Source organism: Numenius arquata, chromosome W (assembly GCF_964106895.1).
Source record: "Numenius arquata chromosome W, bNumArq3.hap1.1, whole genome shotgun sequence".
NCBI lineage: Eukaryota > Metazoa > Chordata > Aves > Charadriiformes > Scolopacidae > Numenius > Numenius arquata.
In genome coordinates, this window is record NC_133615.1 from 24,715,118 (window position 1) to 24,738,773 (window position 23,656).

A 23,656-nucleotide genomic window follows, 5' to 3' on the forward strand; every position below is an offset into this window, starting at 1 on the left:
GGCCGGGCACGGAGGGGAGCGCGGCCGTGGCCGCCACGCTGGCCCCCGGTGGACGCGGGACGGGCCGCCGGCGGCACCGCCGCGGCGCGGGCGATGGAGAAACGCCTGGTGGGAGGGAGGAGGAGCGAGCCCTGGGCTGGGAGCGGGGAAGAGGCGGCTGGTTCGGCTCCCTCTGCCTGCCCCTGTCGTGTCCCGCCAGGGTCGGAGGGGATGGAAGTACCGGGCCGGGCGCGACTCCTGGGGGCCTTTTACCAGGGAAGGAGGAAAGGAAAGAGTCAGACAGGAAGCGAGTGAGGGAAGGAGGGATGTGAACGGGATGGAGGGGCGAGCAGGCCGGGGGTGAGGCCGGCGGGGAGCGCGAAGCGGCAGGAAAGGGGAGGTGGTGGGGAAAGGGGGCGGCTCTGGGGGTGGAGAGGAGAGGTCGTGAAATGGAGACCCACTACCTGCTGCTGGGCTGGAGGGAGCCCGCGTTTCACCTCGTTCTCTCCTCTCCCCGCAGGCTTCCTTTGGGAGTTCGAGCCCAGGTTCGTCCTCGCCCACCTCCTGCCCCGGCACCTAGCCTGCTGCCCACACTTCCTGCTCCTTCCCAAAGTTACCCCCTGTTGCCTCGTAGCTTTCCTAAGGCTTCATGTTCGCGTAACTAACCGCCTGCCTGACTTTTAAGAGAAAGAGATGTGTGCTGTGGAGCTCTTCCCTTAACTCTGGTCGCAGTTAGTAATTGGTTGCTCAGAACCCAAAATGAAAACAAAGTTTTGTAGCACTTTAAGTCAGCATCTTAGTAAAGCCATGTAGCCTGGAGAGAGACTGCTTCTCTTGTTGCTGATATCTGCAGGCCTGTGTAAATCTTTGACTTCTTGATAATATCACAAAACATTTAAAATCATAATGATATGCAATTGTTAAGGTTTTGGTTCTTTGGAATGCTTTATACAAGCAAGTATGTTTAACATCAGCAGGGCTACTTATGAAGAAGTATTTGGGGAATGCATTTGCTTCTGTGTAACCGCTTTCAAAATTTTTTTTTTAAACTACTCTATATTTATTGAGTTTGTATTATTTGAATATGATTTTAAATATTTTAAATGAGATATTGAGTGTTCAGAGCTACTAAAGAGGAGGGATTTTTTTTTAATCTAAAGTCTGTGAGTGGAATAGAACTTCCACTTGAGTTACTCAAACATAAAATGCATTAGAACAGCAATTAGAAGCAGTAATCTTGAGCATACATATATATAAAAATATATATTATATTAAGGCAGTTGACAGTTCTTTAAAAGCCATAGGATCAGAATGTGATGGCCAACAGTAGAAAAATTCAATATGTCATAATTGGAGTAGTATTATCAGCTATACTGAAAGTTCTATGAGACCACAGTATGAATAGCATGTGAGTAAAAAGCATTTTTGGCTTGAATGTTTCCCTACGGTATGGTGTTAGGAACTTTCGCAGTATTGTCTTCAGCGAGCTAAACGGACAAAGTTTACTTTATCTGCATGTAAGGAATGAACGCTTAGCATAATTGCTGAAAAATTAATTAGATGCTTTAAGACTCAGAAGTGATAGTATATACAACTGTCTCCTTGAAGGCTAGAAGCAGTGCAGAGACATACTGCTTTTTTATTATTATTTTTTTAAGAAAAGCATTGAAAATTTGTAGTTATTTCCTTCAAAACTTCTATTATTTCCACTATGTGGATTAATAAAACTTTTCTTTGCTGCTTGTAAGCCAAAAATTGCAACAGAGCACTAGCACGTAAGAGCTAGAAGGGGAAATCAGAAGTGAAAGGGAAATATCCTAGTCTGTTTCTTTTCTCCATCCCGAAAGCTTTAAGAAAGAACAAAACAACCCTGTGTTTCAGTAATTTTCACTGTAGAACACTGACTTTGCAGTGCAGAATATTTGCATCTTTAAAACTTGTTGAATCTAATGATAACCTAACAGTTGACAAAATGCACTTAAAATAATAGTGCTTTTTTGATGACTTATGAGTATCCTCTTGAGTAATAAAAAAGTATCTGTTGGACCATAGAGCTGTCACAATGGCTTGTTAATTAATGTGATTTATTAGAAGTGTTTTGTTATTTCTGGTATATTTTCCTCTATGTTTCTTGAAACTCTGCTATGTTTGTTCTTCCTTTTTAGATCAGGTGCTAAGAATTAAATTAGTTTTATTAAAAGATCTCATCTGTGAGGCTAAACTAATCTGAAGTGAGTCTTGCTGCTTATTTTGCTGTTAGTAGGAAGCTGATTAGCAACCTAAGTTAGCTGTTTGCCAGTGAAAAAACGATGCTAGTTACCATATAAATCATATAGAGTCAGAGTCTATAAATCGGTGTCTTGCAGCATCTGAAATCTTGTGATATGTGAACTTTATACCTTAATGATGATTTCAAGGATGTTTTGAACAATTTTATTCAGTAAAATATTAATTTGAGATTGTACTTTCTGAAACTTTGCTTCAGTAGTTTAGATGCTTCTCCCAATACTCTGTACTAGATACTCTGTACTAGAAGAAAGAAAACTGCACCTATTGTTTACAAGTATGAAAAGGGAAGGCCAGCTAAAATAGTTGTATTTGTCGAGTAGTTAGGAATTTGTTCCAGTTATTCCATTGAGAGTTCTGACCCTGTATGTAAAAATTCATGCAACCTTATTTTTTTTTTTCTGTGGTGTAATTTCATGTGTCAGTATAGAAAAAAAATAATTACTTAAATTAGGGTTTTTTGATAGTTGGCTCTTTATCGTCTGAGGATCATGACTTTGACCCTTCTGCTGAAATGCTGGTACATGATTATGATGATGAGCGAACTCTCGAAGAAGAGGAAATGATGGAAGAAAACAAAAATTTCAGCTCTGAAATTGAAGATTTAGAAAAGGTAAGTGACTTGCTCTCTCCTATATGTTGTACCTTTTTTTAGTGAAAAGAACACTCAACCTGTTCTTTACTTTGTATTGTATAATGCAACTTCCTGCAAAATGCCTTTGCAGTTTGTTTGAAAAAGAAAAGAAAATCAGGTTTGGTTAGGATATAGCAGTGCATCCTCACAAAAAGGCTGAACTTAGCTTCTCAAAGATATTAGTGTTAAGTTCAGATTCTTCTTTTCGTTTCATAATCCTTTCACTTTGGAAGAGAAATTACTGAAGTAGGTTTGAGTTCTATCATTTAATATCACTTATCACTTCTAAGTTTTATAAGTTGGAAATAAGTTGAAATTGTATGTTTTGCATACTGTTAAGTGACAGCTAGCTATGTTTCGTTCTGTTGGTCAGATTTTATTTTTCCAATCTGGAAATGCAGTCCTGTTTTAGACATGATGGATCGCATCCATTTGCTACATAAATTGTAGTTCTGGGTCTCAGTTTCATCAGTTTGGCATTTGGTGGGTGTACAAAATGACCAGCGTGCTCCTTGGCTTTTCCTATTCATTTTTACACTCTTGAATTATGTGGTTTTCCTATTTACACCTCTTGTTGATCTGTGGCAGTGCATCACCCATTTTAAATGTCTACTGAATGCCAAACATTCATAAACTGATGCTGCTTGCATTACCATTGAGTGACCCACTTACACTACTCAGAATAAATGCAGATTTTGGTCAACAATTCTAGGGAAGTGTAATTTTTAGCATTAAATATGAAGCTGTGTTTTTGTAGTCCATATAAAAACAAATTTTCTAAGCATAGAGTTGACAGTATTTATACTCCTGACTTTTTTTTTTTTTTGTCCTGCTACCTTTACAATCATATTTTTGCTGATTATGAACTTGCAATTACAATACCAAAGCAGCTTGCCAAGTCTGGTGGTTAAAATGAATTGTTACTCCACAAAATAATCTTATTGCTTCTATAATAGAAGGACAAAGAACTGAGAGGCACTCATCTTAAACACTTTATGTCCTGATCCTGGAAAGACTTGGATGTGAGTTTACATTTACCCATTGTGAAAAGTCTTTGCAGGACTAAGACCTTAGCTGACTAAAGAAAACAAGTAATTTAATCAGTGCGTGAGTTCAACAAGAAAATTTTAAAGGTAATATAATTTTTAAAGGTATAAATATTGGAAAATACTTCTAATTCTTTGATGACTTGAATCGGGTAACTAAAAAAAAACTCTACAGTTTGTTGTTTTATTAATTGTGTTAGGATGCAAGTATGATATTTAGTAAAGCCATTTGATCAAAAGCTGTTGGAAAAAACAAGTTATAAACCAAGCCTTTCTCTTGGTTTTTTTTTTTTTTTTTTCCTTCTTCTTCTGTATCATTTGCTGTCTTTCTCCTATTACCTTCTGTACTGGTTTTGGCTGGGATATTAAGTGAAGAAATTAAATTTCTTCGTAGTAGCTTGTATGGGGCTACATTTTGGATTTGTGCTGAAAACGGTGTTGATAACACACTGATGTCTTAGTTCCTGCTGAACAGTGCTTCCACAGTGCCAAGGCCTTTTCTGCTCCTCTCACTGCCCCACTGCTTGGGGACTGGCTAGGTATTGGTTGGTTGGTGGTGAGCAATTGTTTTCATTTGCATCACTTATCTTTCTTGGGTTTTACTTTCTCTTTTTTTTCCTTTTCCTTACCATTTAAAAAAAATTATCAAACTTTTTTTATCTCAACCCACAAGTTGAGATAAAACTTTTTCACTTTTACACTTCCAGTTCTCCCCCCATCCAATGGGGTGGGGGGGGGCTGAGTGAGCAGCTTTGTGGTGTTTAGTTGCTGGCCAGGGTTAAGCCATGACAGTCCTTTTTAGTGCCCAATGTGGGCTAGAAAGGGTTTGAAGTAACAAATGCAACCAGAGCGTATTAGAAGGAATTTATATCTGTTAAATCAGTATTGTGACCAGTAACTGTTATCTCTTCTTGATATTAGTTTATCTGATCCATACTGTGCTCCTTTTTTGCTGTACGTGTTAAAGACTGGTTTTGGCTTTTGCAGTTTGCTGTGCTCTGTAGCACTTAGTGATGTTTTGCCTGGGAGATTTATTATTAAAACAATGACCTTGAGCTTAATCTAGTATTTGGGCTCTGTGCTGAAGCTATTACTGTACTTTGGGTGCCATCTCATGAAGGCAATTAACAATTATACTTCTTCCTCTGAGATGTTTTTTGTGGAGGAAATACAGAATGACACCTTCACCTTCTTCCATGATGTTTTCTCCCTCGTTACAATAACTCTTCAGTATCTTGAACATTCTTGGGTAGTCAAAATGCTTCTGATTGTATTTCTTAGGAATATTTGTTTGGCTTTTTCTAAGGTTAACAAGCTTAGGAATATGACTCAGGCCCTGTGGCTGTGTGGTTATGGGTGGCAAGGTATGTGGGAGAATATGGGCAGGTAGAAAGCTTCTCACCTCTGATGGTCTGGAACTTCACTCCTGAACAAGTGCGAAATTCTGATGAAGTGATAGAATTTGGGGGGGAGGGGGGCGAGGAGAAGATGCCCTGGCTATTCCAAAGAGGTACAACTTCTCACACTGTGCTGGGACCTGGCCTGCACCTACCAAACACTGCTCAATACTATTCAGTACTCTCAAGAAGAGAGGGTCTCTGGATCTGAAAACATATCAACAGACACTATGGCTAAACCAGAGACCTAGCCTTCAACTATATCAGTCCTCCCTATAACTAAAAAGAAACAATGGAAACAGAGGTCAACTCGTTTAATAAGGGATGAAGAAGCTTCTTCTAAGAGGGAGCAGGAGAGAGAATCAGAAGAGGCAGCCTGTTCTGCAGCAGAGCAGTCACAAGAACAGGAGGAGGAAGATACTGAAATCATAAATGAGACAGAAACCACCCAATCCGTATGATTGGTGAGCTGCAAGATATGAAAAGATTTCAGCTGTCAACCAGGTGAGCAGATTCTCAGCTGGTTATTCAGATGCTGGGATATTGGGGCAAATAGACAGGAATGAGAGGATGAGGCCATTGACAAAGGGATTAGAAAAGGGCAGGATTCCTCAGTCTTTGGCGGTGACTCTTGTCAAGTGTGAGGGATGGGTATCCCTTCAAGGAAGAACTTGCAAATTCCTGAAGCAAACGGACCACCATTGGTGGTGGAGGTGATCTATAACAACCTGGATGACAACCAGGTATACAAAGACCTGGATGAAATCCAGTGCACGTGGTTTATGCGGTGAAAGTTTGTATTAAGTGTACTGATGTCATATGCCAACACCCTGGTCATAATGAGCTGTACAGACACAGAGGTACTAACTATGGATGGATTGGCCAGACAACTCCAAGAACATAAGATAATCTCACTTCTTACCTACGGACCTGTGTCTTGGTTGTGGAGGAACTGACCCAAAAATTATCCCAGCACTTCAAGAAGGATAGGTCTTCCGCACCCACACCTACCAATGTCTCGGCTATTAAGAGTCAGCCTTTTTCTGCTCATGGGAGAGTGTATTGATGGCACACAACATGTGCAACCCTGTGGTTCTGTCTGCACGACCGGGGGAGGACATGAGGAAGTGGGATGGTGAACCTACCTGGAGACTAGAAGCTTGGGGTACAGGAACTGCAAGGAAAAACAATAGCCAAAAAGCATCCATCTAGAAAAATTACTGACCCAGTGTCTGTTGGGCAGAATAGAAGGGCTGATCGTACTTTTGACCCTGATGAAGGGACTTCTGTTTTGCAGTTACAGAAATCAAGCAATGAATACTCAGACCAGGAATAGAGGAGCCCTGCCTTTGGCCAGGCAGAGGAAAGGGGCAACCAGGTTTACTGGACTGTGTGGGTTTGGCCTGGCACATCAGACCCATGGGAATATAAAGCTATAGTGGACACCAGTGCACAGAGTACCCTAATACCAACAGATTAGAAAGGGGCAGAATCCATTTGTATTTCTGGAGTGACAGGAGGATCCCAACAACTGTTTGTATTGGAGTCTGAGGTAAGCCTAACTGGGAATCAGTGGCCAAAGCATCCTATTGTGACTGGTCCAGAGGCTCCATGTATCCTTGGCATAGACTACCCCAGGAGAGGGTACTTAAGGACCCAAAAGGGTACTGGTGGGCTTTTGGCATAGCTGCCTTGAGTACAGAGAAGATTAAACAGCTGTCTAGCTTGTCTGGTCTCTTGGTGGTGGGGTTGAGGGCCAAGGAGCATTGCATTGACTGGGTGTATCAAATCCCCTATCATGCACCAGCCTCTGGGAAAATTGAATGATACAATGGACTGTTAAAAGCTACACTGAGAGCAATGGGTGCTGGGACATTCAAGCATTGGGGTACACATTTAGCAGAAGCCACTTGGCTAGTTAATACTAGAGGATCTGACAGTTGACCTGGCCTTGTCCAATCAAAACCCCTGCGGACAGTGGAAGGAGATAAGATCCCCATAGTACACATAAGGAACTGGTTGGGAAAAACAGTCTGGGCTATTCCTTAGGAAAGGGCAAACCTATTTGTGGGATTGTTTTTTGTTCAGGGACCTGGATGTACTTGGTGGATAATGCGGGAAGATGGGGGAGTCCAATGTGTACCTCAAGGTGATTTAATCCTGGGTGAAAATAATCCATGACTTGAGTTTTATGATGGCAATGTTATGTGATGCTGTATGTCACCACTGCTGTGGCTGCCATATGTCAAAGGTATTATTGCAGGAACCTCTCGCTGCTAGCCAGGCTAGAGGCAAGAGGAGGAATCCATTGCAATGTTAAACTTTATGGCCTAGTCCAAAGGGACCAGGGGTGGAGAATGCAATGGATACACCTTTAAATTGTTGTAACCCATGATTTGAGTTGCATGTTATAGGAAGGACTACAGCAGAAACCACCTGAACCAATAAAGGACAAAACTCGCAAGAAGCAGTGCAAGTGCAGCAGTGACTCGACGTAAGCTAGCTTTGGTGCCCAGTAACTCCACTCAACACACCACCTCTCCTGTCCTGAGTGAATACCATAACAGATAAAGCCCAAAGTAATAGAAGAAATGAACTCAATGAACATTTAATGGATATTTATGGACTTTTCACAAATATTTTACAGGGTGGAAGGGGTGGTTAATGAGGATGTATTGCGATAGGGTGATGCCCGAACATGACATACATGGTATGGATTAAGGGGTGGAGAATGTGCTGATTTTGACTGGGATAGAGTTGAATTTCATCATAGTAGCTTGTATGGGGCTATGTTTTGGATTTGTGCTGAAGATAGTGTTGATAACACAGGGATGTTTTAGTTATTGCTGAGCAGTGCTTACAAAGAGTCAAGGCCTTTTCTGCTCCTCACACCACCCCACCAGCAAGTAGGCTGGGGGTGCACAAGAAGTTGGAAGGGGACACAGCTGAGACAACTGACCCCATCTGACCAAAGGGATATTCCATACAATATGATGTCATGCTCAGCAATAAAAGCTGGGGAGGAAGTTGATGAGGGAGCTGCTGCTCGGGGACTGGCTGGGCATTGGTTGGTTGGTGGTGAGCAATTGTTTTCTTTTGCATCGTTTGTTGGGTTTTATTTTCCTCTGTCTCTTTGTTGTTTTGGTTTTTGTTTTTTTCCCCTCCTCTCTTCCTTATATTTTAAAAAAAATTATTTCCTTTTAATTATTAAACTGTTTTTATCTCAACCCGTGAGTTTCTTTCTCACTTCTGCCCTTCCGATTTTTCCCTCCATCTCACTGCGGGGGGGAGGGGAGCAAGCAGCTGTGTGGTGCTTAGTTGCTGGCTGGGATTAAACCACAACACCTTCTTAACAGTCACTATAAAATATATTGTGCAGAAGATGGAAAGGAGGGATAAAAAGTTGCTATATTAGTTTACTTTTTTGGTGTTTTGCACACTTGTAGATGTATTATATAGGACTAAAGTCTTAAAGTTTTTCTGCGTTTCTTTCTTGTAGGGGGATTGTTAGTGTTTCTAGTATATCTTCTGTCTTGAAGAAGCATAGGCAGATCGTGTTCAATGGTATGAATCAGATAAGAAGCAAATTCTTAATAATTACTCTTTAGTTTCATCAGGTAAATGGTTTTCTTCAATAGCTTGATGGGTCTTCATGCCAAGAGACATGATTATGAATTATTTCAGTCCTGTGCCTGAAAATATTTTAGATCTTTAATCAAGATTCCTGCTTGTAATTAAGGGGTTTTTGTTTGTGTTTTACTTTTTTTTTTCCAAAATATGTCTTATCCTTTTAGGCCTGAACTGTTTAGAAGTATTTGGCAATATATTGAAATGTTTGTAAATCTTCTTGTATTAGGAAGGAAACATGCCATTGGAAGACTTACTGGCATTCTACGGCTATGAACCCGCGATTCCAGTTATGGTCAGTTCCAGTGCAGATAGCTCTCCAAGTGAACTTGCAGATGAACTTCCAGATATGACTCTAGATAAAGTAAGTCGGAACTATTTTTCCCTGTATTGCAGTTTAAAAGCAGAAATCTAGGTGACCTTAAATTATATTTCACTATCTCTTAATGTTACAAAATACATATCTTTGTCAAATTCAATATACAATTAAGAGTTACTGTACTAGTGGTGGACTTGGCAGTACTAGGTTTACGGTTGGACTTGATGATCTTAAAGGTCTTTTCCAACCTAAATGATGCTGTGATTCTACTCTGAATTCATTCTTTTTCAAGGGTATTGAGGATCTGAATCTAATTATGATTATCTCACATGTGCATAGCAACTTTAGTGGCACTATATTACTACAAATGAGAAATGAATAAGTTAACAGTTTTTCTAAAACACATTCAGAGAACTTTAAATAGATTTCCTTTTTAAATCAGTGGGATTTTTCTGAAAAGATCTATATTTTATTTTAATGTATGCAATGTCCAGAAATAATAATTCTGGCTTCCAACATATATGTCGTGTTATCAAAACTTTGTGGATAACTTGAAAATGCACTCCTGAATGCTTTGGAATACTCCTTTCAAATGCATATAATTTGGAAAGGTCTCAACTTTGGGGGGTGAGAGACAGATTATTTTATGTGTAATGACTATGTGTTGCATTGTTGAATATAAAAACATGAAACTTCCATTTTTGTGATTCGCAGGCTAACTTTGAATTCTGAATATGCAGCTAGTAGTTTGTATTATAAAAATCTGTAGGTAGTATGTGTCCTGTTTTTTGATTGTTTTTTTTTTTTACTTTCTGTAAGTATGATGAAATGATAAACTCCACAGAGTATAATGATGGCTCTGCACATCTGAGTCATTAGGAGTCACAATTATGTTGAGGCTACAGAAATGTAGTCGGCTTGTTGTCTAATATAGTTCTTTTCTTCCCTAATCTATACGTCTGCTAGTGGAGGAAGTGTGCTTTTTCGTTCTTCCTTTTTTTTTTTTTTTTTTTAAACCTACAGAAACATATTTTTTGTGTGTGTGATTTGGGAGAAAACAGGTTGTCTATTATCTGTAACTCTTATCAGCAAAACTCTACAGAAGTGCCTGGCTGCTTTGGTTTTTTGGTGTGTGTTTTGTGTTTCTGTGTGTGTGGTGTTTTTTTCCCTAGAGTTTAAGGACTGGCAGCCTGTTAAAGCTTTAGTATATCTGTGATGCAAAGAATGACAGAATTCTAAAGATTTCCCCTGGCATTTTTCATTGGAGGAACATCTGAGATTTGATGCTTGCAGAGGTTGCTGCTTGTGCATTTATTTTAATAGAAGACAAGGGGGAAATGAACCCCTGTGTTCAACTCTGAAATGAATGGTTATATTTGTTCTGAGATTTAGGAGTGAACTAGCTTTTTAAATGAGAAAGGATGATCTGCTAAAATTCCATGTGGTAAAATAATTCATTGTAATTAATGGGATTTACAATTTGCTGAATCTAAATACTTGCCAGACTATACTTAATAGTCAGTCTGAGGTTTTATTTTTTTTATTTTAATGATACAGGAGGAAATAGCTAAAGACCTCTTGTCGGGTGATGATGAAGAAACACAGTCCTCTGCTGATGACTTGACACCATCAGTTACTTCACATGAGGCTACTGACTTCTTTCCTCGGCCATTAAGATGTAGGAAACCTAATTTAATAATAGTACTTAGAGTCTTAGTGATATATATATATATATAGCTTCCTAGTTTAAAATAGCAAAATTGCAGAGTAGTGCTGACTTTACCAGGAATTGAGAAACAGTGCTTTGCAGGATGTTGCACGTGAATGTTGTCTTTGTTTGGTATTATTGATTACCTAAAAGACCTATATTTATTACTGTGCTCCAAGCACGAGTACAATTAATTTTTCTACAAATACAGTAACTTTTCATAATCAATAGTTAATGAGTTGAGGAAAACTCTTTGTGATTTTCAATATGTTAGTGAATGACGTGAATATGTAACCCATTCTTTTAAATTAGTGTTTCCCTACTAAAATTTTTGCTGCTGCTTTTAAGCAGTGGCTCCCCCATTCAGTCTGTGGATGTGAACTGGGATGTGGTTTCTTTGTGATTATTTCCCTTCACACATTCAACAGTTTTCCATGGGACTTCATGAGCCAAAGTGGTTTTATATGGGATGGGGTCTATGAACCCATGACCACCAAAATTTCACTACCCATGGAACTATTATGGGAAAGATCTGAGAAACAGTGGTCCAGTTATCCAACCTTGGCAAGATATTCCTCATTGCTCCAACTCTAGTACACCAGTGAACAAATGAACTGCAATAGACAATGTGGAGGATTTTTATCACAGTTTTAATTTGGCAAGTATCTTGAGCTGTTTCTGGGGGATTTCATCTCTCTAGGGAAGGGGGGTGATAAAGGGGATGTGCTGTCTCAGTCATCAGCAATTGTAGCCTTTTTGCATGCTGTTGACTGTGTAATGTAATACATTTGTATTGAGAGAGAAATGCAAAAACCTTAAAAATTATAATCCCCTTTCTTAGTTAAGCAAACCCCAACCTTGCTGGCACTCAAACATTGCTTGTGAACTGTTAATATGACACTGAAAGTGTGATGGCTTTCTGGAAAAAATCTTGCTCGAGATTAAGAGACAGTCATCTTTGCTTTCAGTTATGGTTTTCTAGCAGAACGTTACTCTTTCTCTATTAGAACTTTTGGTTGGATGTCTTAAAATCGAATATCCACCATTTCAGGGAGGGAAATGTCAGTTTTCGGTGCTGTTGACAGTTTCATCTTTTTTTTTTTTTTTTCTGATTCCCGTCCCTTTCTCTAAGATAACATTCAATTTTAAGATAAACACATCTAACACATAGGCTATTTTAATAAATTTGGATTAATTGGAAAAAATAATTGCACATTATTATCCAGGCATATTGTTGTTTCATGCATTCATGTTGGCTTCTTACTTGCTACTTCTAACAGCAAAAAGAGATAGACTGGTGATTGTAGTAATGACTACAGAAGAGGAGCTTCAGTCCATGCAGTCTTGGATATTGTCTCTGATGTTGACGATTCTATTTAGTTGTGATGAAGCTAAAATTACAACCCTATTTATGAGCATGTTGTTACTGAAAATTGAGAATACAAAAATAATTTAATCTTATCAGAACTGAAGATTCCATTCTGCTGAGGATAAAACAAAAAATAGAATTACTTCAGAACTCAGTACTAGTGTTCCAGATTCTAAAATGAGTTATTCCATAGAGTACTGTATTTGAAATACTTAGAGTGCTTTGCTGTATTTCTTCTCAAGAAAAAAAATCACAACAAAACATTAAAGAGGAATAAGCAGCCTTTTGCTTATTCTATTTTGTGTATATCTACCATATCTTCACTCCATGCTGAGGCAGCCTTGTTTAAAGGAATGTTTTGAATGCCTGTTAAAACTTCTGATGAAAGGCTTTAGTAGGTAATAGAGACTTGCCTTCAACTTTACTTCCTTTGTGTTTAACCTGGGGCTAAGTCATAGCCCTGGAAGTTTTCTGTTTTTCTCATACCCTTTCTGTAAGGTATAAGCCTTTATTGAAGAAAATTGATGAAGAAAAGTTATTTCTAACAGTCAAAAGGAAATGAGATATAATAGATTTATCATCACTGCAACTGAGACAATGTTGCAGTTCTGCAATATACAAGTACTAGTGCTTTCTGACTTCATGCTAGTTTGATAGAAATGTAGATCAACAGACTCATGGTGAGTGTCTTCCAGAATAAAAACAGGGGCTCCTTTCAAAAGTAAAGGATATCTTGTAGTTCTGTGTTTGAACTGAAAATCATTCCTAGCTAAAACCAAACTTCTTTGTGTCTGAAGCAAACACTACGTGTGATGGAGATAAGGAATCAGATGGTGAAGACGTAGAGGCAGACAATGGTAATTCATCTGAAGATTTGAGAAAGGTAATAAATATATCTTTAAAAAAATTAAGAAAAACTTTACTACTAAGAAAAATGGATTAAGATTTATAGTACATATCTAAAATAGTATCTTAATTGTGGAATTCTCTGCAAAATGCCATGTTAATGGACTTTGTAATGCTTCCATGCACAAAATATTAAGGTCGTACCTTTCTTTTGTGATTTTTTTTTTTTTTTTTTTTTTGTTACATCTTCAGGAAATAATGGTTGGTTCACAATATCAGGCTGAAATTCCACCATACCTTGGCAGATACAGCGATAACGAAAAGGGTAAGTTCTTCTGTTTTACTTTTTATCTTATATTTATACGTAGCAGTTGATGGAAAACTATTATTTAAATTTATAAGACAAATTCAGTGGCTTAGTTAAAGTCTGAGACTTTAAAAAAAAAAACAACCACCAAAACAAACAAACAAACAAAAAAACCAAAACCTAGTCACCTGAAGTAACACAGCCACATATCTCAGAAATGTGATTCTACAACTTTGAGAGGAAATTCTCAAGAAGACATAGGAGGGTGGATTACAGTGTTAATTCTGAAATATCTAGTAATATTAGGAGGCAACAAACTGTGGGTCAAGAAGGAAATATTTTCATCAGAGTATCATAACTGGGCTATGAGCATGTAACCTAGTTTACACTGAAGATCTTCAAAACAGTAGGTTTTTTTTTTTTTGCTTGTTTTTTGGCAAGCACAACAGTGTGGGTTACAAAATGGATATGAAAAACAAAGCAATAAACTATTTTAAATTTCCATAGCGTGAATAGATGATGTAGGTCCTGATACACCTTGTCTTTTAAAAAATATGATGTTTTAAGTATGATGTTATTTCTGTGTAAATTTAGGTTAAATACTGCAATTGTGCTAGAGTAGAAAAAAAACCTGATTTAATAGTTTTATTTGGTATCTTTAGAAACCTTCACTATGAGAAAAGTATAGCACATATAGCTGTGGAATTCAAAAAGCAAATACTGAAAGAAATTTGCTCATGAGTGGAACAGCTTTGAAATTAAGGAGTAGTTTGGGGGATATGTTAATAAATGAAGGGCATTCTGTTTTTTTCTTCAGTAAGTTATTTGTGTTTGAACTGTAACATTTCATGGAAGTATCATTCTAGTGAAGTATATCAAATCTTTTCACCACTGCCAACTGCTTTTTGAAGAATGATCCTTTTCAATAGAGAAGAATGTTTAGTATGGATGGAGCTGGAAGCATTAGCAAGTGAACATCTCTTGTGTTGTTTAAGAGACCTAGGGAAGGCTCCTATTTTCTAAGATTCAAGCATGATGCTTACTGGTTGTAAGAAATGGAGGAGTAAGAACCAGATTTATCTGGATAGTCCTTTTACTATTTATACTTTGTGACTTCTCCTTGGCTGAGAACTAGAGAAGGGCCAAGGGCCATAGGATGATCAGGAAGGCGTTAATCTGACAACTCTCTCTAGCACCAGCCCATTCCAGAGAGAACCAGTGAGAGTATTGTCTGCTGGCATGGCTAAGAGCAAAGAGGTAGCTCCCAGTTGGGAGAGCCTGAGGAGCTCCTCTTGAGAATATCGGGTATGTACTCCAGCAAGAAGTGCTGGGTTGTCTTGGTTGATAATGGAGGTTGAAGCTGAGCATCAGCATTGCTTGGAGAGGTTGGACCTGGCTATGTAGGTGGAGAATTCTGTAAAAGCCTCTTCTGTACTCCCTGAAGAGCTTGTGATGGCAAACAGGGGCTTATATTTCTGCTATGTAGTCCCAGCTACTGGAATTGTGTTAGAAGGCAGTTCTGTTCTTCTATAAGCCTTACACTTGTAACACGTCTGTTTGAAAGCTTTCTGTGTTCTTAAGCCATAACAGAACTTTCAAAGGAGATGTAATTTTATTCCTCACCTTAGCTTAATGTTCTTTCTTGCAGTTTTATGAGAGAGATGAGAATCTTCATCTCTTCTACTGTAACTGCCATTATGCTTCTGTTTGAATTTAATAACTCTAATTTTGTATTGCCAAGAGAGTACATGAAGCATTATGTGTAATGTTAATCACATCTATTGATCAGAGTAAAGGATCTATAGTTTAATATAAAATTTAAACATGTGCACAGACAAAGGTTCAGGCCAACTCTTGAATATTTCCAATATATTGTCTTTCTAATAAGCTACTTAAGAGGTTCATTTAAGTATACTGTGAAGGAGGACTATACATCCTGATTGCTTGTAAAATATGGAACGTACAAGTTGTTAACAGCATTCAGTTGTTAGCGAACGGAAAAAGAAATTACCACATTGAGACCTAGATTTCCATTCTGTTAATTAAGTTTTGGCAAATTTTAGTTGAAAAAGACAAGTTAGCCACCTTTTTATTGACATGTAATATTTGAAATATTAAAGTAATATCCTGCACTCTTTTACTATAAACTATAGCTTATTTGTTGAAAACAGCTGAACAAAACTGAGTGGTTTTGCTAGTTTGTTTATATGAAGATGATGGATACATATGCAGAATTTGACTTGAATCATCTAGCTGTCAACAAGCTGTTCCTCTGTAAAGACCTTGTCTCAAGAGTTCAGTCCCTTTATCTTGTCCTCATGGAACCTGAATCTCTTCGCCATACCACACTGCAGAGTCTGTCTCTTAACTGAAGCTTTTGGGTAAAAAGTGCGCTGCAATTTAAAAGTGGCATGATGGTGCTTGATTTGATTACTTCTGTATTCCTGTTCTTTGTGAAATAGCTCTTTATGTTATAGCCTTAAAAATGTCACACCTGGCATTAATGGATTTCTGTTTTAACAGCCTATGAAAATGAAGACCATTTACTTTGGAAACCTGATGTGATCTCAGAAAGTAAAGTTAAAGAATACCTTTTTGAAATGTCCTTAAGAACAGGAAATGAAAACATGATTGGCAGAATTCCTGAAGGACTACATACACGGGACAATGAACAAGTATGTTTTATATCCTGTTCCATTTGTGACACATTGCTTTGTAATTAATGTGTGTTCTCTTTCCCTGCCTTGTATTATAAAGGCAGCAATATACAATTTCTTTTTTTTTTTAATTAGATGTTATTTGAATCGGGATCTTATTTGTAATTTTAAGCACGTGCTTAAAATTATGAGTATTTGAATGTTGGCAATATTGTGATCTGTGATGTTTCCGATTGCCATGCTGTTAACAAATCTACCTTTTCTAATAATTGCGTGTGATGATTTATGTTTGCTGAATTAAACCTTGCCTCTAAAGACTTCTTCTATTTTATAGGCGCTATATGAACTTCTCAAAAGTAGCCATAATGTTAAAGAAGCAATTGAGAGATACTGCTCAAATGGAAAGGCATCTCAGGGTAAGAGAGAGTACCTGCTTTTTAAGAAATGTGTGTTTGGAGGAGAGGAAAAAAAAAAAAAAAAGAAAAATAATTGCATAGAAAAACCTTGAGTAAGATTCAGATTGACGAGCACATCCCTTTCCGTGATATCTTGAGCATAATTAGGTATGATCTGACTGTTGGCCAGACTTCTGCTAGAGAAGTTTGCAATTTGTGTAATATTTGTATAATTTGCATTTCTTCCTTTCTTTCCTTCATTGCCATTTTAAGAATGGCACAGACGGAGGAGAAGGATGGGGGGAGTTGTGATTTTGCTCCCAAAAGGCAGTTCTCGCCTACGTTACAGTACCTTTTTGAGATCACGATCAATTATAGTCTGTTGGCATTTATACCAGAATCAGGAGAACATAGCTGGCTATGTGAGCAAGCCCCACTCTCTTCATTACTGTGCACACTGACATTGTGCTATGTCAACCCTAAACTGGTTCTACTGTATAGTTCTATAGGTCTTTGGTAGAGTGTGGAGAGATTAGCTTGAGTTCACAGTGGAAAAGGAGCTTCCATCTTGTTTGTCCCTAACTATTATTCCCTTAAAAATCAGAGTTTATCATTGAGCAAAGATTGTTTTTTGTCCTGTATGTGTGTTGCATAAAGCAGAAATGGACTATGAGCCCTGGTGTAAGTTGGTATTCTGGCAGATATTCCCTACTCGGAACTGGATCCAAAGGGAATTTGAGTGTTTATGAGTTAAGTGCTGTGAAAGCTAAGTATCCAAGGTAAAGCTGAAGGGGGCAATAAAGAATATCGGAGCGGTGCTTCAAAAAGCTATCCTACAAGAAGAGAGTGTGTAGAGCTAAAAGATAAGGAAGTATCAGTTGCAGGGCTGTATCCTAAACCGCACACCTCTCTAGGATTTAGATTCTTGTTTTGGGATTGAAAAATACCTCTGCCCGTTTGTGGGTCAGAGCCCCAAATTCTGTCCTAAGGACTAGTACCCACCCCCTCCCCCATCCGAAATCAGGTGGGATTTATACCCTCATTAAAAATGGTAAAGGATGATAATACTGTTAGTGCCTGTCTCTTAAAGTAACCATTGTGCTATGATCTACTCTACCCACTGATGTTCACTGCTATTCTCAAGATGAAAGTTAAAAATCCACATCTCCCAGGATAATTTTTTAACAGTGAGACTTCACATGGGGATCTTCTCTTCTCTTTGAAGCTTGAAAACTCTGTAGTAAGGAGTGCAAAACTAATGGAGTGAGAAAGAAAGAAAATGGCCTTGTAGTGGAATGATTATCACCTTCATCTGGGAGCAGAAAGGTCTTGGTTCCAGTGTCTGCTTCCAGAAATATTTTGAAATGTGTTGTGTGGTTGGTTTTGTTGGGGGTTTTTTTTGACTTTAAATGACACCTGAATTGGTTTGGCTTTAAATGACAGCTGAACAGATCACCATTATGAATGTAAGATGCCTTGAAATATCCCTCCTTTATTATATAGACACACAAAACTATAATCAAGATAGGCAAGTAACAGTACTTGAGACAAAACTAACTTATTTGAACAGCTTGAGCTACTTTGTTTTAAAACTCTTATTCTTTTTTAGTGATTTTTCTTGTTTGTTTTGTTTAATTTGTAAAACTAAAATTCAGTTTTATATTTAAAAAAAAAAAAAGAGAGAGAGAAGTTGTTCCTTGTTATGGTTTGAGAAACCCACAACAATTTATTGTCATTCAGACAATTATTCTATCGCCTGATGACCCTTCCCCACCCAGGAAGAGGAATTGGGGGAAAAAAACAAGGAAACCCAAGGAGGGTTGAAATATGCACAGCTTTAATAGTGTTATTAATGTTAATTATCTAGTCTTATTCTAAAGAACCAATATTGATCCCCATACCAATATAAAATATACAAGGATTATACTCAGCCAACTATATCAGTAGGAAGCTGTGGACTCCCAGCAGTGGACAGCAAATGTCAGACACTGCAAGCGCTAAGGCTCTGGGAGAAAGGGACGGCCTCGGGGGTCCAGCACCGGGGCAAGAAGTTCTCAGGATTGCAGCCATCAAAGAAGAGAGAGAACTTTGCAGCAAACTTTTGAATTTATATTGAATGTGACATTCATGGTATGAAATAATCCTGTTGGTCAGCTTGGGTCAAGTGCCTGGGTCTCACTCCTCCTCATCCCTGCACCTGGCTAGCTTGAAAACACCGAGACCTTGAAACTGGCATAACCATAGATGGCTATAAAGTAAATATTTTCACAAATTCAGACACTAGAGTCTTCTACAAGTGCAGTTTTCCCCAGCATTGGAGAAGTTAGTCCTGTGTTGCTCAAACCAGGACATTCCTTCACACTTTTTTTTTTTTTTCCAACAGCCACTGTTCTTTGTATCTGATGCAAGAAGAAATATTCAGAAAAATAATCTCACTGGTATCTCAATGCTGTTATCAAATCTTCTGGGTTTTTTTTTTTATGACAAACTTAAGAAATAATAAATCGAGTCTTTTGAATCTTCTTTGCCCTCTAGGATAAAAGACTTCAGTAATCAGACTCTTATTATGAGTCTTTATAAACAAGAATGTTAGACTTCAGGTAGGATATCTGTACAGTAGAGGAAAGAACATGGATCTAAATAACTGAATTATTGGGGTTTTTTAGGGTGAGTTTGGATATTCATGCATTAGCAATGCAAATATTTTTATTCTCTGTAAAAGGTTAGTGAGTGAAAAAAGTTTATCATGCTATTTTTGCAATTGTCTAGAAGAGATGACAGCATGGACAGAAGAAGAATGCAGAAGCTTTGAACATGCACTTCTGATTTATGGAAAAGACTTTCATCTCATACAGAAAAACAAGGTTAGTATTTTACAGTTAAAGGGAAGAATTGGTAAATGATATGATGCTGAAAATTTGTAGAAACAATGCATTTTTCAGAATTCGTGCAGGAGAGTGAAATAAGAACCAATATAGTAAAACCAGCTTGGCATTTTTGTGCTAATTTTACCTCTGATGTCATTGGAAAAGCTAGGTGTTGCAAGATGAGTCAATATATTATCTCTGAAATCAACTTATGTTGACATTACTTCCATTTATGCATTTATATTATAATTTAGTTTAAATGTCTTCCTCTCCTAGAAGTATAGTATTTCCATACCAATGGAAATACATCTTTATTATTTTTGTCACCAGGAAGGTGTAATTCTACAGAAACAGGCTTAGCTCTGTGTTTTCAGAAAGTGTAGTTATCTATCAGTACTCTGGTTTCTGGCAAACGAAGGAGTTCTAATCATGATCTGGATTTCTTCTGGTTGACTTCTCTATGCCTGAAGAATAGGAATTTATTTTTTTGTTGGTTTTTTTTTTTTAATGATACATGAATATCATGATTCATGATACATGAATCATTCTCATTCTTACCCTTCCAATTCTTCCCTCGCTCCTGGGGAGTGAGCAAGCAGCTGTGTGGTGCTTAGTTGCTGGCCAAGGTTAAACCACAACAAGTTTTTTTTTCTTTAGGAGACTGGTTTTGTTGTATTTCAGGTACTTTATAGGGTTGTGGATGCTGTTCAACAACAATCAGTCCTGCTCAACACTTGGCTTAACTTGTCCTATGATAAATATTTGGGTGGTTTAAATTTTAAATGGACCTTATCAATAAACAGTAATTCACCAGAGATACGAAGAAATAATTTAATTTTTTTTTTCCCAACACGCAACAAAGCACACGAATTGATCTATCTGTCACTATCAACCAGAATTTGTCTAAGTACCCAAAGTCTTTTCTGCTTCACTTCTCTTAGGTCATTGATTTGCTCAGCTTTTTCCATCTTAAGAGAGTCTGTCTTTATAGTTTAAAAAAATGTTATATAGGTTATTAACTGAAATGCTTCAGATGAAGATACAGTTTCAATCTAGTTTAAAACAAAAAAAATCAAACAACAATCATGCATGCAATAGAACAGCTGTAATATTTAGAATAGAATAAATATTTCGGTTGAAAGGGACCTACAGCGATCATCTAGTCCAACTGCCTGACCACTTCAGGGTTGACCAAAAGTTAAAGCATGTTGTTAAGGGCATTGTCCAAATGCTTCTTAAACACTGACAGGCTTGGGGCATCGACCACCTCTCTAGGAAGCCCATTCCAGTGTTTGACCACCCTCTCTGTAAAGAAATTTGAAACTGTAGATCTCTTTTTTCAAGTCTCCTGATTTAATTGGTTTGTTCCAGATACTAGAACAGTAAAACTAACAATATTGCAGGAATATGGGGACTGGGGAGATGACAAGACATAATTCTTTGCATTAGTCTTGTCAATTCTTCTTGCTGCCTTTTAGGTAAGAACCAGAACAGTTGCCGAGTGTGTGGCTTTCTATTACATGTGGAAAAAGTCAGAACGTTATGATTACTTTGCTCAGCAAACAAGATTTGGAAAGAAGAGATATAACCATCATCCAGGAGTTACGTAAGTAAAACATTCTTGGAATATGTTTTCTGTTGCAAATCATAAATGCAGAAGATTTTTATTTTTTTTTTTCTTCCCATCATTGCAGTGTAATGCTGCAGTGTCTATAGCAACTTGAAATTAAATCTGTTGTTGTTTTTAGACCTTGTTTTCCTGTTAAATGACATTCATAATGGGTTATGTTTTTTTTAAGGGACTACATGGATCGTTTGGTAGATGAAGCAGAAGCCCTTGGTGGAGCAGTACATTCTTCAGCCTCTAATACTCGAGCAGAAACCATCCCTGATCAACAGCTAAGCATTCTGAACTCTATCACTGCCAATGAGTTGACAGGTAAATCAAGGGAAGGAGGAAAAATAAAAATTAAAAAAGAAAAATCACCAAAAAGATCCCAAAACAAACAAAAACCCTTTTTGTTGTAACTATATAAACTACTATTTCATTTACATTTTATGTTCATCTTTTTTTTCCAGCATTGACAAACAGTGTAGCTACAGTCTGCCACACTTCAGATGTGAACTGCCTGGATGATGCCTTTCCTCCTATGGACAGTTTACCCCGAGTACCAGTAAATCATGTGCCTGTTGGAACAGAAGAATTGCTTAACTTGCCTAGCAATGGTGAAAGTGATTGTTTTAATTTATTTGAAACTGGCTTTTATCATTCAGAGCTAAACCCAATGAACATGTGCAGTGAGGAGACAGAAAGACCTGCAAAGAGATTGAAAATGGGAATTGCTGTCCCAGAATCTTTCATGAATGATGTCTCTGTAAATAACCTTGGTGTGGACTTTGAGAACCACACACACCGTATTACCAGTGCCAAAATGGCTGTTTCAGTGGCTGACTTCAGCAGTCTATCTGCAAACGAGACAAATGATTTTATCAACACCCATGCTCTTCACCAACATACTGCTCTTCACTCAGAATGACTGTGGAAAACTAAACAAACAGTAGGTACTTTATGCAGTAGTAGTAAACTTGATGGGAGCTATCAGGTTTGCTTAGTCTTTCACTGGAAGTTTGAACTCTTGACATCAGTGATGTCTTTATGTATAGAACTATATCTTGATTTATCAAGAGTAATTTCTTGTTTCAGTCCATAAATGTGGAAACGTTTGGCAGAGTTTGAGACTAAGAGAATTGTGTGGTGCAGCTTTAAGCTCTGCTTCGGTTTTTTGGGGTTTTTTTTGTTTTTGTTGTTTGTGTGTGGTGTGTTTTGGTGTTTTTTGTGTGTTTTGTTTTGTGTTTTTTTTTTTTTTTTTTTTAAAGCCTGTAGACAGAAGCCACCATTTCAAAACCAGCACAGAAGTTCTGAACTGATTGGAGTGGCTTTTTGGTCTAAGTTACTTTTGCAGTAATGGATGCATTGTAATAACAATGTTTACAGGTACCAATCCTGATCCCTGCTCAATGTAGCTTTTTTTCTTATAAAGGCAGGGATGGGTTTCTTTAACTTAAACTGCACAAACATACAAGGATGTTTTTTAAATGGAACCTTCTCTCATGTGATACTAAACTAGAGCACTTCAGTTTAAAAAACAGCAAGTTTATCTTGGTGGAAGCTAGCACAAGGGACTTAACATGAGTAAAGTATGAAGACCTACACTTGGATGCCGTTGCAAAATTATAGGCCATGGCTACCTTACACAGAAGTAATTATGCTGCCAGAGATACCTGTGTACTTTAAACTTACTGGCTTAAACAGATGCATTTTAGGCTATTGTATTCAGATGAGTTTTGCCCACAACTTTTGAAGATTAATGCACCTGTGTAACTTAACTTTCCCAAGGCAGCTGGTGTTGTATAAAGCTACAGCCTGCACAGTTTAGGATTTACCACTAAACAGTCTACGTTTTGGAAGACATCTTACATTGTTTGGAGCACTGCAGTTCAAAGTGTTACAGTTTTGAGGGACTATCTAGTTTATATAAAAGTAGTAGAACCTTGAAATATGTATTTGAAAGTTTTTCTTCAATGTGAATTGCATTTATTTGTTTTGGCAAGTCATTGGTTCAAAAATGCCACTTCGCTACCTTGGTCAACTAGGAAAGGACAAGTAAAAATGTTTCCCATAAAAGCAACTATTTAACTTCAGTAAACTTTAATTTTGAATATTGAGTGCAATTTAGCCATCCACAAAGTTTGTCTTGCAAATGTTTGTTCTAATTCTTGCAGGAGAACATTATTTTGGTATGATTACCTCTTTCCATCCATACTTCAATATTTTTTCTTTGCACTGTTTGTATTACAAATTGGATTGCCACTAACTTGTTTTCGTTATTGAAGTGATTAAGCTTGCATTGTTGATATTTGTAATAGTTGCTTCAAGGTTATGCTGAGTAATTAGAAAGTAGTGACTTTAATATTAGAAAGGGAAGAGGGTATTTATTATGTATACTGTGAACTGCATTGATATCTTAAGTTGTGGATGCAGCATATGGAGTTTTCGTTACAGCATTGTAATGAAGATTGCTTTGAAGCATTTATGCAATAGCACATTTACCATATTCAAGCAAATTAGTTTAGCACCGTGGACAACAGTAAAGATAATTTTGTAATCAATTCTTAACTTATACATCTGAAATATCTACTTACTAGAAAGTACACAGTA

At 37.6% G+C, this 23,656-nt stretch overlaps 1 protein-coding gene across 3 annotated transcripts; it reads left to right on the forward strand.

The window, feature by feature from the left end:
• The first annotated feature begins 487 nt into the window (after positions 1-487).
• Positions 488-21,974, forward strand: LOC141476572 (mesoderm induction early response protein 3-like). Of its 3 annotated transcripts, none has more exons than XM_074165280.1 (12): positions 488-524; positions 2,733-2,878; positions 9,199-9,333; positions 10,846-10,966; positions 13,163-13,248; positions 13,464-13,536; positions 16,042-16,193; positions 16,510-16,591; positions 19,340-19,434; positions 20,916-21,043; positions 21,237-21,376; positions 21,517-21,974. In XM_074165280.1, the coding sequence occupies exons 2-12, from the start codon at positions 2,780-2,782 to the stop codon at positions 21,972-21,974; spliced, it is 1,569 nt and encodes a 522-aa protein (XP_074021381.1). In that variant the 5' UTR covers positions 488-524; positions 2,733-2,779. The 3 variants fall into 3 exon arrangements, with proteins under 3 accessions (XP_074021381.1, XP_074021382.1, XP_074021383.1); XM_074165281.1 differs by having other exon boundaries at positions 503-527; positions 2,721-2,878; XM_074165282.1 differs by having other exon boundaries at positions 503-524; positions 19,343-19,434.
• The last annotated feature ends 1,682 nt before the right edge of the window (positions 21,975-23,656 follow it).